The 13,870-nt window shown below is 61.5% G+C and overlaps 1 protein-coding gene across 2 annotated transcripts; it reads right to left on the bottom strand.

Annotated features, from left to right (window-relative positions):
• Nucleotides 1-935: 935 nt before the first annotated feature.
• Nucleotides 936-13,641, bottom strand: LOC126645615 (cAMP-dependent protein kinase inhibitor beta-like). 2 transcript variants are annotated; one of them, XM_050326252.1, is made up of 4 exons: nucleotides 13,257-13,405; nucleotides 2,887-3,015; nucleotides 2,005-2,156; nucleotides 937-1,427 (listed from the first exon to the last, which is right to left on the bottom strand). In XM_050326252.1, exons 3-4 carry the CDS (start codon nucleotides 2,147-2,149, stop codon nucleotides 1,345-1,347), a joined length of 228 nt encoding a protein of 75 aa, XP_050182209.1. In that variant the 5' UTR covers nucleotides 2,150-2,156; nucleotides 2,887-3,015; nucleotides 13,257-13,405; the 3' UTR covers nucleotides 937-1,344. The 2 variants fall into 2 exon arrangements, with proteins under 2 accessions (XP_050182210.1, XP_050182209.1); XM_050326253.1 differs by lacking the exon at nucleotides 2,887-3,015 and having other exon boundaries at nucleotides 936-1,427; nucleotides 13,257-13,641.
• Between the last annotated feature and the right edge of the window lie 229 nt (nucleotides 13,642-13,870).

Genomic DNA, 13,870 nt, shown 5'->3' with positions numbered 1-13,870 from the left:
CCGTCCCAAACTTGCACAGCCCTGTCCCCACGGATGCTCCCATGACAATGGGACCATGAGATGGGAGCAATCATGGGAACAGCTGCCCATGTGCAGGGTCAGCAATCCACAGGGAGACCAATCCACAGGGAACACCAATCCACAGGGTCATCCACATGTAGGATCCCACACCCACAGAGTCGCCCCCCTGTAGGGACACTGACTCACAGGGTCACCCCCACACCACACTCTGCTCCACCCGGGACTGGCCCCCACTCCAAGAGATGGACACTGCCCGGGATTGCGGGAGCTGCCAGGCCCATTCCCTCCGGGTGCAGGGCGCGGGCGCTGCTGGGCACGGCGTGTCCCTGCCCGTGGCCCCGCACAGCTCTCCCGGTCCCGGCCACCGCCCGGGCGGTGACCAGAGGGGACCTGGGCATCGGGATCGCTTTGCTGGTCCCACAGCGACAGCTATAGGTGACCGTCCGGGATGGGATGGGTCCAGCTCCACGTCCAACCACCCTGCCTGGCTCCGGCATCCTGGGCATCCAGCCCCCGGCCCGGGGGCAGGAGGGTCCCATCCCCGCCGCTGGCAGAAGCAGAGGATTTGGGAGAGCCCGGGAAGGCCTCTCTCCGTGTCTCCCGCATCCCCGAACGCCGCTGGCTCCGCTGCTTCCCCCGGTCCCGGCGCTGCGGGAGGGGACTCAGCGTGGGGACCCGTGGGTGCCTCTGGCATGGGGGGTTCCAAACAGCATCGCCCTGCTCCCTAACCCCTCAAAATCACCCATCTCCCCATCCCCAGGAGCAGAGACGTGCTGGGTGGGAACCCTCAGCGACGTGCTGGCTGCAGGGGGTGGGGGCTTTGCTTGAGGGCTGGGGGGGCTGTTGAAGTCGTGTCGTGCTCCCCCTTCCCCCCGGTTCTTGAGAAAGGCTCCCACCTCCCCCAGAAGAACAGCCAGGAGACGAGGTGGTACCCAAAAACATCACAGTGAACACCACACTCAGCAAGAAACACCGCGGCTGCTCCTGCGGCCAGGAGGGCCCCCCCGGGGACCCCCCTGCGCTCGGCTCCGCCAAAATGCCCCAGAAGAAAAATATTCCTCCCCCTGGAGAGGCAAAAAAAAAATTCCCCCCTCCGAGTCCTGGCCCAGGGCGTGGGTGGGAATCGCCCCTTTGTCACGGCAGGTCCCCGCCGTGTCCCCACCGCGTCCGCTGCTCCCCCGTGCTGGGGGTGGCACTCGAGGGTCTGGGCTGCGGCAGCACCGAGGAAATCCCAGCGGACTCCGGCCGTGCCAGGAAAGCTGGGCTGGTGCTCCGCAGCCCCCTCCTCCCTCCGCTGGTCAGCAAAGTCCCCCCGGGGCGGGGTTAGGACGTGTCCTTCAGCTCGGGGCTGGGCGGCTGCGGAGGGGGCACCTCCGCCGATGGAGACTGCATCTCCTGGGCGCTGCCTGCAGGGAGAGAGGAGGGGATGGAGTTGGGGGACAGAATCACAGAATAGAATCACAGAATCACTGAGATTGGAAAAGCCCTCCCAGCCCATGGAGTCCACCCTGTGCCCCATCCCCACCTTGTCCCCCAGCCCAGAGCTCTGAGTGCCACGTCCAGGTCTTCCTTGGACACCTCCAGGGGTGGGAACTCCAAACCTCCCTGGGCAGCCCCTGCCAGTGCCTGACCACCCTTTCCAGGAAGAAATTCCTGCTGATGTCCAACCTGAGCCTCCCCTGGCACAGCTGGAGGCCGTTCCCTCTCCTCCTGCCCCTGTTCCCTGGGAGCAGAGCCCGACCCCCCCGGCTCCCCCCTCCTGTCAGGGATTGCAGAGCCAGAAGGTCCCCCCTGAGCCTCCTTTTCTCCAGGCTGAGCCCCCCCAGCTCCCTCAGCTGCTCCTGCTGCTCCAGCCCCTTCCCTGGACACCTCCAGCCCCTCTGTGTAGTGAGGAGCCAGAACATGGGATGAGCGTGGAAACCCCAGTTCCTGCCCTCCTCCATGTCACACTCCATCCTCCTCCTCCTCCTCCTTGGCCCCTACCTGCGCTCAGGGACATCTCAGCCAGTTTGAGGGGCAGGTCAGCGGGGCTGACGCCGGCGGGCGAGCCCAGGATGTCGGGCAGGGCATTGCGCCGGCCCGTCCTGCCGGAGGATGCAAAGTCCAGCACAGGTTCCACCTCGGTCATGTTAACCCTGCAGAGAGATCACAGAATCAGACAATCACACGATCAACCAGGTTGGAAAAGACCTCTGAGATCATCGAGTCCAACCTGGGACCCAACCCCACCTTGTCACCCACACCATGGCCCTGAGTGACACGTCCAGTCTGTCCTTAAACACCTCCAGGGACGGTGACTCCACCCCCTCCCTGGGCAGCCCCTTCCAATGTCTGACTACTCTCTCTTTGAAGAACTTCCCAATGTCCAACCTAAACCTCCCCTGGCACAGCTCAAGGCTCTGCCCTCTTGTCCTACTGCTGGTTCCTGGGGAAGAGACCAACCCCCTGGTTCCCCCCTCCTGTCAGGGAGTTGCAGAGCCAGAGCTGAGGTCCCCCCTGAGCCTCCTCCTCTCCAGGCTGAGCCCCCCCAGCTCCCTCAGCACTTGTGCTCCAGACCCTTCCCCAGCCTCGTTGCCCTTCCCTGAACCTGCTCCAGCCCCTCAACATCCTCCCTTCAGCCCCCTGAGCGTGGAGAGCGAAAAGGACCTGGCTCTGATCCGGGCACGATGCTCTGGTGCCCCAGGGAGCAGGGCTGAGCCCCTGCACCCCCTCTGCTCCCACTGTGGGCCCCACAAGGCAAAGGCAGGGGCCACCCTGCCCAGGGGACTTCCCCATCCCCACCCTGGCCCCTCTGGGTGCTCTGATCTCTGCTGGTCACCCCACCATGGAGAGGAGGGGGTCCCCAGGGGTCCCCAGCAGCCTTACCGGGCACCCTCCAGCCTGGCCTGGTGCCACGTGTCCCCCGTGCCCACGGTCCTGCTCCGCTCCCCGGCCTAGTGAGGGACCCCACGGGGCACTGGGATTGCTCCTGGGTGGGTCCCCTCTGGCTCCGACCTGGGGGGGCAGAGCAGGGGGTCAGCAATGGGGCCCAGGGGGGTGAAGGAGGGAGAGGGGAGCGGCCTGGGGGTGGGACAGGCTGTGTCCCCACGGGAGCACCCACAGCACCCTCTGCCCTGGGTGGCTGCACCAAGATGGGCTGGGATGTGCAAGGGCTCCTCGTCCCTGGTGGGAAGGCAGGAGGAGAGATGGAGGGATGGAGGGAGGGATGGAGGGATGGAGGGATGGAGGTGTGACATGGAGGGAGGCTGAGAGGGCACTGCTAGGGGACAAGGGCAACAGCGTCCCTTGGAGAGCAGCCCTCGCTGACTCAGGGCAGGCAGCAGCAATTCTGGGGTCCCCAGGGTGGGTGGGGGCTCTCCTGGGAAGCCCCTGGCATTGGGCAAATCCTGCTGGAGTGGAGCCACGCTGGTGCCCGTGCTGCTGGGACAGCACTGGGATGTTTGCCCAGCTCTGGGAAACACTCAGGGCTTTTGCTGCGATGGGTGGGGGTGACACAGGGGGTGACGCAGGACAGGGGTTCCCTCCACCCACTGCCAGGGCACAGGGACCCCCTGACCACCCCCCAGCAGCCCTGTCCATCCAGGCTGGGTGGCAGTTCTGGTGTCCCCACACTGGTGGTGGTTGGAGCTCGTCCTGCTGTGGCACCAGGAACCCACCTGGGACCCCCCTCTGTGTCCTTGGGCTCAGGGGCCGTGGGAGCAGGAGGGTGACCCGGCTATGTGGGGAGAGAAATAAATCATTAACCCAGCAGGCAATTAAACAATTAATCACTGGCAGGTGATTAACAGCGGGGGCAGCTGCACCACGAGAGGTGGGACCCTGCTTGGGGGGGGGAAACCAAGGCACAGAGGGGGGCTTGGGGTGCACTGTGACATCTGTATGTGCATGGTAACACATGTATGTGCATGGTAACACATGTATGTGCATGGTAACACATGTATGTGCATGGTAACACATGTATGTGCACGCCTGGCAGCCCCTGAGACACGGATGTGCGTGCATGGTGTCCCCTGGCACACACACGTGCACGCTTGGCACGCCCTGAAACACGTGTGTGTGCACGTGTGGTGTCCCCTGGCACACGTGTGTGCGTGTGTGTAGCTCGTGTGTGGGATTGCTTGGCACCCTCTGGCACACACGTGTGGGAAATGTGTTACCCAGCCCTGGCACAGCTGCCCAGGGCAGCGCTGGAGACCCCAACCCCGGAGGGGTTTCACGGACTCTGTGGGTGTGGCACTTGGGGACAGGGGTGGCTTTGGCAGTGGTTGGGCTCGCTGATCCTGGAGGGATCCTTTTCCAATTTAAAGGGTTTCAAGGATTCCTTGATTCCTTGTTCACACAACACGCATGAAGCCAGGCATGCAGGGACACGCGTGGATACACACACACACACACGCGCGACTCTTTGCACATCCCAGCGAGGCAGGAGCCCCGCAGGCTGCATCAAAGCTCCTTCCCGGCAGCCCCAGCGGCTCCAGCGCTGGAAAATCAGGAATAGTCAGCTGGATCCCGCCCGTGCCCTTCCCGGCGTGGATGCCGGGGTTGGGTTACAGCCCGCACCTCGCCCTGCCCGGAAAAGCTGCCCAGGGGATCAGGACCCTCCTGCTGGGAGCCCCGAGGGGACCGTCCCAGGGCTGGGGGATCCTGAGCATTCCTGGGATGCAGCATCACTGTCCCGGGGAGCCCATCAGGCTGTCGCACCCCCCCGGGCTCCCTGGGGACAAGATCCAAGTGCCAACCCTTGGCCCCGGGCCGGGCACTAACACATCCTCCTGGTCCTACAGAGAAATCCAACCCCACCTGGTCCTACAAAGAAATCCAACCTCACCTGGTCCTACAGGGAAATCCAACCCCACCTGGTCCCACAGGGAAATCCAACCTCACCTGGGCAAACAGTGCTGGATAAACCAAGCTAACAGGGATTTCCCCCTCTAAGCAGGAGTAGTTTCTGGGATCTTAACGTGATCTCAGCCTAAAAAAGCTCCTGGAGTCACATGGAAGGTCTTTGGGGCCACTGGCTCCTGCTTTAATGCCCCTAATGGGATATAGGAGGGAAGGGCAGAAATAAACCTTAATCCCTGCTGGAGGTGGGCCGTGGTGGAAGGTGCTGGGAGAGGCAGAGGGAGGATGTGGCACTGGGGTGGGTGTTCCCTGGTCAAATTCCTTAGGAATGTCAAAGCCCTGGAAGGGGGAAGGAAGGAGGATGCTGGAAGGGCAGAGAAAGGTGTGAACCACCCCGGGGATGGAGCAGCTGAAGGGACCAAGGGTTCAGTTTGGGGTCAGACACCTCCATGGGCACATCCATGAGCGAGGCAGGGATTGTCCCCTCTACCACACCACACCACACCACACCAATCAGGGGTGCTGGGGGTGGCAGAACACACTCACCCCAAACATCAGCTGCCAGAGCCAGAACCTGGAGCCTGGGGACCACGGGGCACCCACCACACCACAGCTTTGCCAAATGCATTCCCTCTACCAGGGCACAGAGAGCAGGAAGGCTCCTGGGGGTTTTAGGACCTGGGAGATGCTCCAGTGATGTTAAGGATTCATTGAAACCACCAGGGTTTCCTTCTTCAGCTTCTGAGTGGAGGGTTTGGGCCACGAGCTCATCTGGGAAGAGGGTTTGGGCCATTTAATGCTCTTGGCTTTCTCTGTGTGGAGGGGTTTTTAGTTCAAAGTGTTAGGGGGTCTGCTCTGGGAAAAACTGCAGCCCAGCACGAGGCCTCCCAGAACGCTGATGTTGTTAAACGAGACGATGAACGCGATGGGAAATGGGAAAGATTTCCCAAGGTGTAAACGTAACGTTGGGTTCAGCGAGTGTTGTGAGCCAGGAAGGAAAGAGCTGCCCCAGATCAAAAGGGAAGGAGAGCAGCATCCAGGAAAATGAGCCATGAGTCCACCTGGGAGGGAAATCCAGCGGGGTTGGGTTAGGCAGGGACTGACAGCCCGAGCAGCCACCAGAGCCTGCGACAGCAGATGGCAATAATTAGGTACAGGATGAAATCTGGAGAGCCCAGAGCTCTCCCGTGGAGGAGGCAGGTTTGGTGCTGGTGGATCCCTCTCCAGGGATGTGGCTTCAGGCAGCAGAGCTCCTGTGCCAGAGCCCAGGGGATGCTCAGCAGCCCTGTGGGAATGGGCCTTGGCAGCTGCCCGTCAACTGCTCCAGGATCTCAGGGAGAGGGAAGGATGGGTTTAGGAGGGGCAGGTCCTGTCTGACCAACCTGATCTCCTTTTATGCTCAGCTGACCCGCCTGGTGGATGAGGGGCAGGCTGGGGATGTGTCTGTCTGGACTCCAGCAGAGCCTTGGACACCTCTCCCACAGCCCACTCCTGGAAAAGCTGCAGCCCAGGGCTTGGACAGGGCACTCTGTGCTGGGTTAGGAACTGGCTGGAGGGCCCAGAGAGTGGTGGGAACGGGGCTGAATCCAGTGGGGATCCAGTCACCAGTGGTGTCCCCAGGGATCAGTGCTGGGCCCAGTCCTGTTTAACATCTTTATGGATGATTTAGATGAGGGGATTGAGTCCATCATCAGCAAATTTGCAGATGACACCAAGCTGGGGGTGTGTTGATCTGCTGGAAGTCAGGAGGGCTCTGCAGAGGGACCTGGACAAGCTGGATCCATGGGCTGATTCCAAGGGGATGAGGTTCAACCAGGCCAAGTGCCGGGTCCTGCTGGGTTGTTGAGCCTGGAGAGGAGGAGGCTCAGGGGTGACCTCAGCACTCTCTGCAACTCCCTGACAGGAGGGGGGAGCCAGGTGGGGGTTGGTCTCTTCTCCCAGGAACCAGCAGCAGGACAAGAGGGTCTCAAGCTGTGCCAGGGGAGGTTTGGGTTGGATATTGGGAAGGAATTGTTTACAGAGAGAGTGCTCAGCCATTGGGATGGAGCTGCCCAGGGAGGGGGTGGATTCCCCGTCCCTGGAGGTGTTTGAGGACAGCCTGGATGTGGCATCAGTGCCATGGGCTGGGCACCACGGCAGGGTTGGAGTGAGGGTGGGACTGGATGATCTCACAGGTCTTTTCCAACCCATCTGATTCAGTGATTCCATGGTAAATAATATTGTCCCAACCTCGTTGTTTCCCAGGAAAGGGAGGAAAAGGCCCCGGAGGTGTTGGCTGGTGTGGGAATATTTAAGGTGGACGTGAAGAATGACACTGTAAATAGGTTTTGCCTCACACAGGGAATTCTCAGCCCGAGTGTCTGGAGATGATGATCCCTCCTGACAGTGGGGGTGGGTGGGATGGAGCTTCCATTCCCCATCCCAGTGGGGAATGCTGGCACCCCATTGCCTGCCCTTGGCAGCAGAACATCTCTGACCACGGGCTGGCACTTTTGTGCTGAAATCCCCAGGTTTCCAGTGGGCTGGGCAGGAGCCTGGGCCAGGTCAGGTCCTCTGGGCACCTTTGGGGTGATGTTGGCTGTGAATCTGTGCAGGGAGGGATCCAAGAGAAGCTACACCTGGATGCTCAGAGCACCACTGAGGTCACATGCTGGTTTTGCCCCAATTTTTCCCTGACTCCTCCTCACCCCACGGCCTCAGCTCCTTCCCAAAGTTTTGAGGAACCATTCCAGCAGGATTTCTAAGTGGAGGCTGTACTGGTAGCTTCCCAAAGCTCTGGCCCAGCCTGAGCACCTCCAGGGCACCCAAAGCTGCAGGGTTTGGCCCTTCTGTGTGATTGCCAGCAAACCCCACATCCAAAAGGCTCCTGACACGTGGGCTCCACCTCCTCCCCTCTCGTGGAGCAGTGGATCCTCCTCATTAGGATAATGCACTTACACAGTAATTCCCATTACTCTCTAAGCCCCTTCCCGTTGTGTCCTGCCCTGAGCTTTGACCTTCCTGCTGGTTTTTGCTCCTTCACACCCATCCTGGCAGCCAGACCGGCTTTCCCTCTTCTCCACCATCCCTGCTTCTGTGTGGATGGGCTCATCAATCTGTCTGGGGCACGTTGAAATGTCCCTTCCCTCCATCCTCCCTCCCCTCCCCTGCTCCCTCCCTGGTCCCCATTGCTGCCCTGCAGATGAGCAGGACCAGCTCTAGGCTCAGTCCCATCCCTGCTCACCCCCCAGTCCTGAATTATTCTGCCTGAACCTCTCCCTGGATGTCAGGGATGCTTTTAATGAGCAGCCTTCCCTTGCCTTTATTCACCCTCTGTTCACTTTTGCCCACTTTGGGACTGACTGCCCAGAGCAGCCGTGGCTGCCCCATCCCTGCAAGTGTCCAGGGTCAAGTTGGACAGGGCTTGGAGCAACCTGGGCTGGTGGAAGGTGTCCCTGCCCATGGAATGAGATGAGCTAATTTAAGATCTCTTCCAACCCAAACCAGTCTGGGATTCTATGACTTTTTTTCTTTTTTTAGAATTTTTTCAACAGGTGTAGGACTTTTAAAACTTCTTTTTCACACTTCAACCTGTCCTAGAAAAGGCCAACCTGGATGGAGGATAAACCCTTCCCAGGATGGGCTCATCCAGGCTTGTTGGATGCTGGTGCATAAATTGGTGTTCCAGGCCAGGAGTGAGAAGGAAGGACTCCAAAATGGGACACTGCTGATCTTCATTCCCTGTCATTCCTGGATGCCCACAGGGAGAGCAACACAGGAGGTGGGTTTTTGCTGTGACATGCAAAGGCTGGAGCCTCTGGGTGTGTTCTTGCTCCACCAGACAGGGGGGTGATGGCAGAGCTCAGCTGTGTTTAACACTCCCATGAAAACCAGGCAAAAACCCACTAAAATCCCACCTGAGTCTCTCCAGACAGGATTTCAGGCTGTTTGTATGAATTGTCCCCTCTGTTTATAACGCTGGAAACTCAAACCAGAGTGAGTCCTGCTCCAAGGTGAGAGTGAGTCCCAACCCAGAGTTTTCCTCCAGGACAAACCCAAAGCCTTCCAACCCAAACTCCTGCAGACCTCGAGGTGCTCACCCCACACCAGGGCTTGGCTTCCCCAAAGGGTTGGTGAGCCCAGAGAAAATCCCCTTTTGATCCTGCAGGCCTGGATTGGGCAGGAAAAAGCTCTCTGGAAGACTCAAGAGTTTAATCCCAGCATGGCCCTGCTGATCTCAGCACCTCCTGAGAGTCCACACAGGGATAAAAGTGAGGCATCTTTTCCCACGGGAGCAGCTCAGGGGGTATCTGGAATGATCCTGAAGGCACCAGGGAAACATGAATGAGTGATTCCCTCTGGAGCACCTGGATTTCATCCCTGGACAAGCCTGAGCTGGTCTAATTAAGGAGCAAAGCACCAGAAGCTCAGCAGGCAGAGGCACGAGGACGTGGGCTGATGGTGGAGCAGCACTGCCAGGCTTCATCCTGCATCCCAAATATCCAGCACTGGAGAGGGCATGGATAACCTGGATGACCTCAGCTGTGCTGGCCCCCTCACTCAGAGAGGGAATGGCCAAATTCTAGCTCCTCTCCTCCTCCCTCCTGGGGCTCCCAGCCCAGCTTACATCGCTGCTTCCCATCCCTCCCACTCTCCCCTGAGTTCCCCGGGGACCGTTTCCATCACTTTGGGCTAAAAACAAGCACTTCTGGCTTTTACCACCGCACAGAGCGGGGTTCCTGCTCCGCGGGGGTGGGAGGGGTGGGATGCGGGGAGGGCTCCGGGAATGCTGCCTTGCAATAGGATATCCCTGAGGAAAGATCCGACAGCCCCCTCCGCCGGCTCTGACAGGCGGGCCGGGCAAAACACGGGAGTGGGGGCGTCCCTGGGACAGCAGGAAGGTCCCCTCCCTGTGGCACAGCCCTCCCTGCTCGGCGGCACCGGGGAAATGGAGAACTCCCCAAAATCACCGGTGATATTCCAGCTGTGGATGTTTCCTGTGGGAACGGGGCAAATCCCGAGGGCTGGCGGTGCTGGCAGCTCCGTGACCCAGCTCAGCACCAGCAGTGGGAGAGACCCTCACCCCACAGTGGGTTGGGGGGGGATGGGGATCGTTCCTTAAAGAGAAGTTGCCCTGACCCCACCCAGCCCCTGCCTGTCAGGAGCAGGATGGGGATCCCAGAGCTCCCGGGTGGGAGATGCTGTCCTGCATCCCAGGGAGGGATGGAGACAGCCCAGGGAGGAATCCCACAACATCCCAGACAGGGAAGGAGGGTTTCCAGCCAGGGATCCCCCCACATCCCAGGGAAGGGTGCAGGGAGGGATTCCACCATGTCTGAGGGAAGGAGGGAGGGAGAGAAGGAGGAATCTCCCTGAATACCAGGAAGGGATGGGAGCTTAGCAAGGAGGGATACAGGGAGAAATCCTGCCACATCCCAGGGAGTGATGGAAGCTGCTCCCAGGCCAGCCAGGCGTTTGCCAGCTGTGACCTCTTCCAGTGCTGGTGAGCATCCCCACCTCCACCCCCATCAGTTGATTACCTTTAATTAACTGATTAGAGGTAAACTGGTGTGGTGGGAGGAGAGCAGGAATTTCCCTGGGGAGGTTGGGGTGCTGTGTGAGTTTCTCTCCCCCACACTCCTCAGTCCCTTCCACTGCATTCAGGTCCTTTTTGAGTCCAAGGGGGAAACTCAACAGCCCCTTTGACATGAGGGGGATGGAAACACCTCCAGCCCCCTGGAGAGGGACCTGGCACCAGGGATCAACCAGCCCTGCTCTTGGAGTGAGGGAGGGAAACAAGAGGTGATCCAAAGGGAGAAAATCAGGATGATGGAGCCCTGGGGAATGGAGCTCCCGCTGTAACCCTCACTTAACTGCTCCAACATGCCACAAACTGGAATTTTGCATAACAAACATGTTACCCACACCTCCATCCCTTTAATTCTTCAGCAGTTCCAGGCTCCCTCCTCCCCAAACAGCTTTTCATCCCTTGCTCCAGCCTGAGCATCCCTGGTGGGAGCTGAGGGAACCGCTCTGAGCTGCTGGGACGGGGACAGGAACATCCTCGAGTCTTGCCAAGCCTGTGGGTGGCACAGGGATTTGTGCCAAGGGAAACCCAAGGAGCTGTGAGGATGCTGGGGGCTGCTGGGGGCACGGGGGGGCCAGCCGGGTGCCACCAAGCACATCCTGGGCTGGGGGCCACGGCGGGCTTTGTGGCAGAGCCACCAGGAATTTCTGGAATGCAGCGGGAGGGCCTCGGGCTCAGCCGGGCGCTGCAGGAGCCTCCTCTCCCAGCGCAAGGTGCCTCTTCTCCACCTGCCACTGCTGGCACCCGGAGAGGACCACGGTCCGGCTGGGAAGGGCTGAGAGGGCAGCAGGGAGCCCTGAGGGAGCAGCACCGGATTTGGAGGAGGCAGGATATGTGCAGGCACCCAGATAACTCATTAATTTCGGGGAGCAGAGCCAGCTGAAAGCTTTCCAGGCCACGAGCAGCAGCTGGTACCTCCGGCTCCCCGGGGAGCCCCACGCATGTGCTTCCCCCGGGCCCCTGGATGCCGGCAGATTGTCTCCTTCCCACTGCCACTCATCCCAGGAAGAGGAGGTGGGAAACTTCCAGGGCACCCTGTGCTCTCCAGGCAGCATCCACTCACCAGGAGTGGAGAGACCCTGCATGGAGGCAGTCCAGCTGTTTTCCTCCATCCCTGCACAGATCCTGGGAGCATCATCAGCATTCTCCAGCGTGGTGGCTGTCACAGCGCTTTCCCCACCACCCAGTGACACCCACTCAGCTCCCAGGGAGATGGCAGGGAAGGGACCAAAAGCCAAGGAGGGAAGAAATCCGTGCAGGCACCCTGGAATCCCGTGCAGGCACCCTGGGATCAGGGGCATGGCTTGAAATGCCCAGCCCTGAGGGAGCAGAGCCGGATCCAACACCCCTGGGGCTGAGTCAGGTGGCAGAAGCACCTGCCCGAGGAGCCAAGGGCAGAGCAGGGCAGTGTCCCCGTCCTGTCCATGGTGCCACATCCCCCCAGGGCCCTGGAGCGCCCTGTCCTGTGAGGGAGCACAGGCCAGGGCAGGAAAGGGTGACAGAGCTTTTCTGGCCGACCCAGGAGATGAACCCCAAGGTTTCCCCTGAAAGTGGCTGTGACCAAACCCCAACAGCCTCCCACTGAGCATCCCCAGCTCCAGCTGCCTCCCCCTCTGCCTCCCAGCATCCCAGTCTGGGGACAAGTGTTGTGACTCCCTCCTAGTCTAAAAAAGTGTGAACCTGGCTCAGCTGTCACCGTTTCACCTCCAAAACCTTCTTTTTTTTTTGTTTTTTTTTTTTTTGTGGGGGGAGAGAGATGGTGCTGAGCAGATAAAGGGTGGAGACAGAGAGACAACGTCCATTCCACCCCCACTCCCCACTATATCTCCCACCCCTCCTGCCTGGCCGTGCCCACAGGGACATCCCAGGAGGAGCCCCCTGTGACAGCAGGGACGGATGGAGGTGTCCCCTGGTGGACACCCCAAGGTCACAGGCTGGGAGCATTGGGGGTGAGCACAGGACATCCTGCCTCTGCCACCTCCTCGGTGGCACTGCCACGCAGCCAGGGGGACAGGAGCCAGCTCCGGGGACCAAAGGGACCCGCTCCAAGCATCTGCAGGGGCAACCTGCCAAAATGATGCCCCGAAGGCGGGGAGGAGGAGTTGTCCCCGGGGGAAGCCCTTTCCTGCCGACAGGATGCCGCCCCGGGGGGAAGCACCAGACGAGTGTGTCCCCTGCACCGAGCGGTTCTCAGCTGGCACTGCCTGGGGACCCCCCGGCTCTCCGGGCCCCACATCATCCGGGAAGCTCTAATCCGGGAAGCTGAAGGCTGGAGCTGGAGCTGGGGGAGGAGGGGAAGTGTCGCGGTCGCTGAGATGAGGACAGGGCAGGGTGAAAGGTGGATGGGGGGCAGTGGTGACCCCCGGACCTGCCAGGGAGGAGAGGGCAGTGGGTGGGTGCCAGGGGAGAGACAGAGGTGGCACCGTGGGGGTTGATCTGAAGCGCCCACCCTGAGACAGGTATGCCTTGCTCCGTGCCTGACCACTGCTTCCCCAAATCCTCCCCAGAGCCCCCGGTGGGATGGGCAGACCCCCGAGCCCTCGAGAGACACTCCCTGCCCTGCTCAGCCACCCTGTGCAGCAGCCCCAGACTCTGATCCCCCCCAAAAGCCCCCCTGCCCCCCGAGGCCGGTGGGTGTCCATCTGCTGCCCCTCCTGCCTCTCCACCAGGGAGGTGTCCAGGGCGGGCACTCCTTTCCCGGGGTGGGCACCCCATCCCCACGGGGGGCACCTGTTCCCCAGCCCCCACGAGCACGGGGCAGCCCCCGCCGTGGCCCAGGGCCTCGGTGCCACCACGGCACCTGCACCCGCCGTCCGCCAGCGCTCACCTGGTGGCGGCGGCGACACCGGCGCGGCTGTTGATGTTGGTACCGGGGACGGTGCTGGGGTCGGTGTTGGGGTCGGTGCTGATCCCGGGGACGGCGTTGATGCCGATTCTGGTGTCGGTGCCGGTGTTGGTGGGGGTGCCCGTGTCGATGCTGACGCCGGTGGCGGTGTCGGTGTGGATCCTGATGCTGTGCCGGTGGTGATGCCGATTCTGGTGCCGGCGGTGATGCCGGTGCCGGTCCCAGTCGGGCGGCCCGGGGAAGGCAGGCAGGCAAGGAAGGAAGGCAGGAAGGATGCTCGGCGCTCGGCAGGAGCCGCGGGGAAGCCTCGGGCTCCAGGCGGCCCTGGGGCACCGGGGCCGAGCTGCCGCCGCCGCCGCCGCCTCCCGCCCAGCGCCGCCGCTCCTGCCCGGCCCGGCCTCCCGCTCGGCGCGGGGGACCTCCGCCGGCCCCGCCTGCCGCCCCCGCGCCTCCCCCGCCGCCGGGGCCGCCCTCAAACACCCCCCGGGCTGCCGTGTCCCCGCGTCCCCCCGCGCTGGGGCATGGGAGGAAGGGGCTGTGACACCCATCTCCTCCCCCCCAGCAGTGACTCTGCCCCGGTGGGGTCCCCAGCCCTG

This window comes from Myiozetetes cayanensis, unplaced genomic scaffold (assembly GCF_022539395.1).
Source record: "Myiozetetes cayanensis isolate MyiCay16 unplaced genomic scaffold, myiCay2020 scf31, whole genome shotgun sequence".
NCBI lineage: Eukaryota > Metazoa > Chordata > Aves > Passeriformes > Tyrannidae > Myiozetetes > Myiozetetes cayanensis.
The sequence above is the reverse complement of the archived record's forward strand: the minus strand, read 5'-3'. Positions and strand labels throughout refer to the sequence as shown.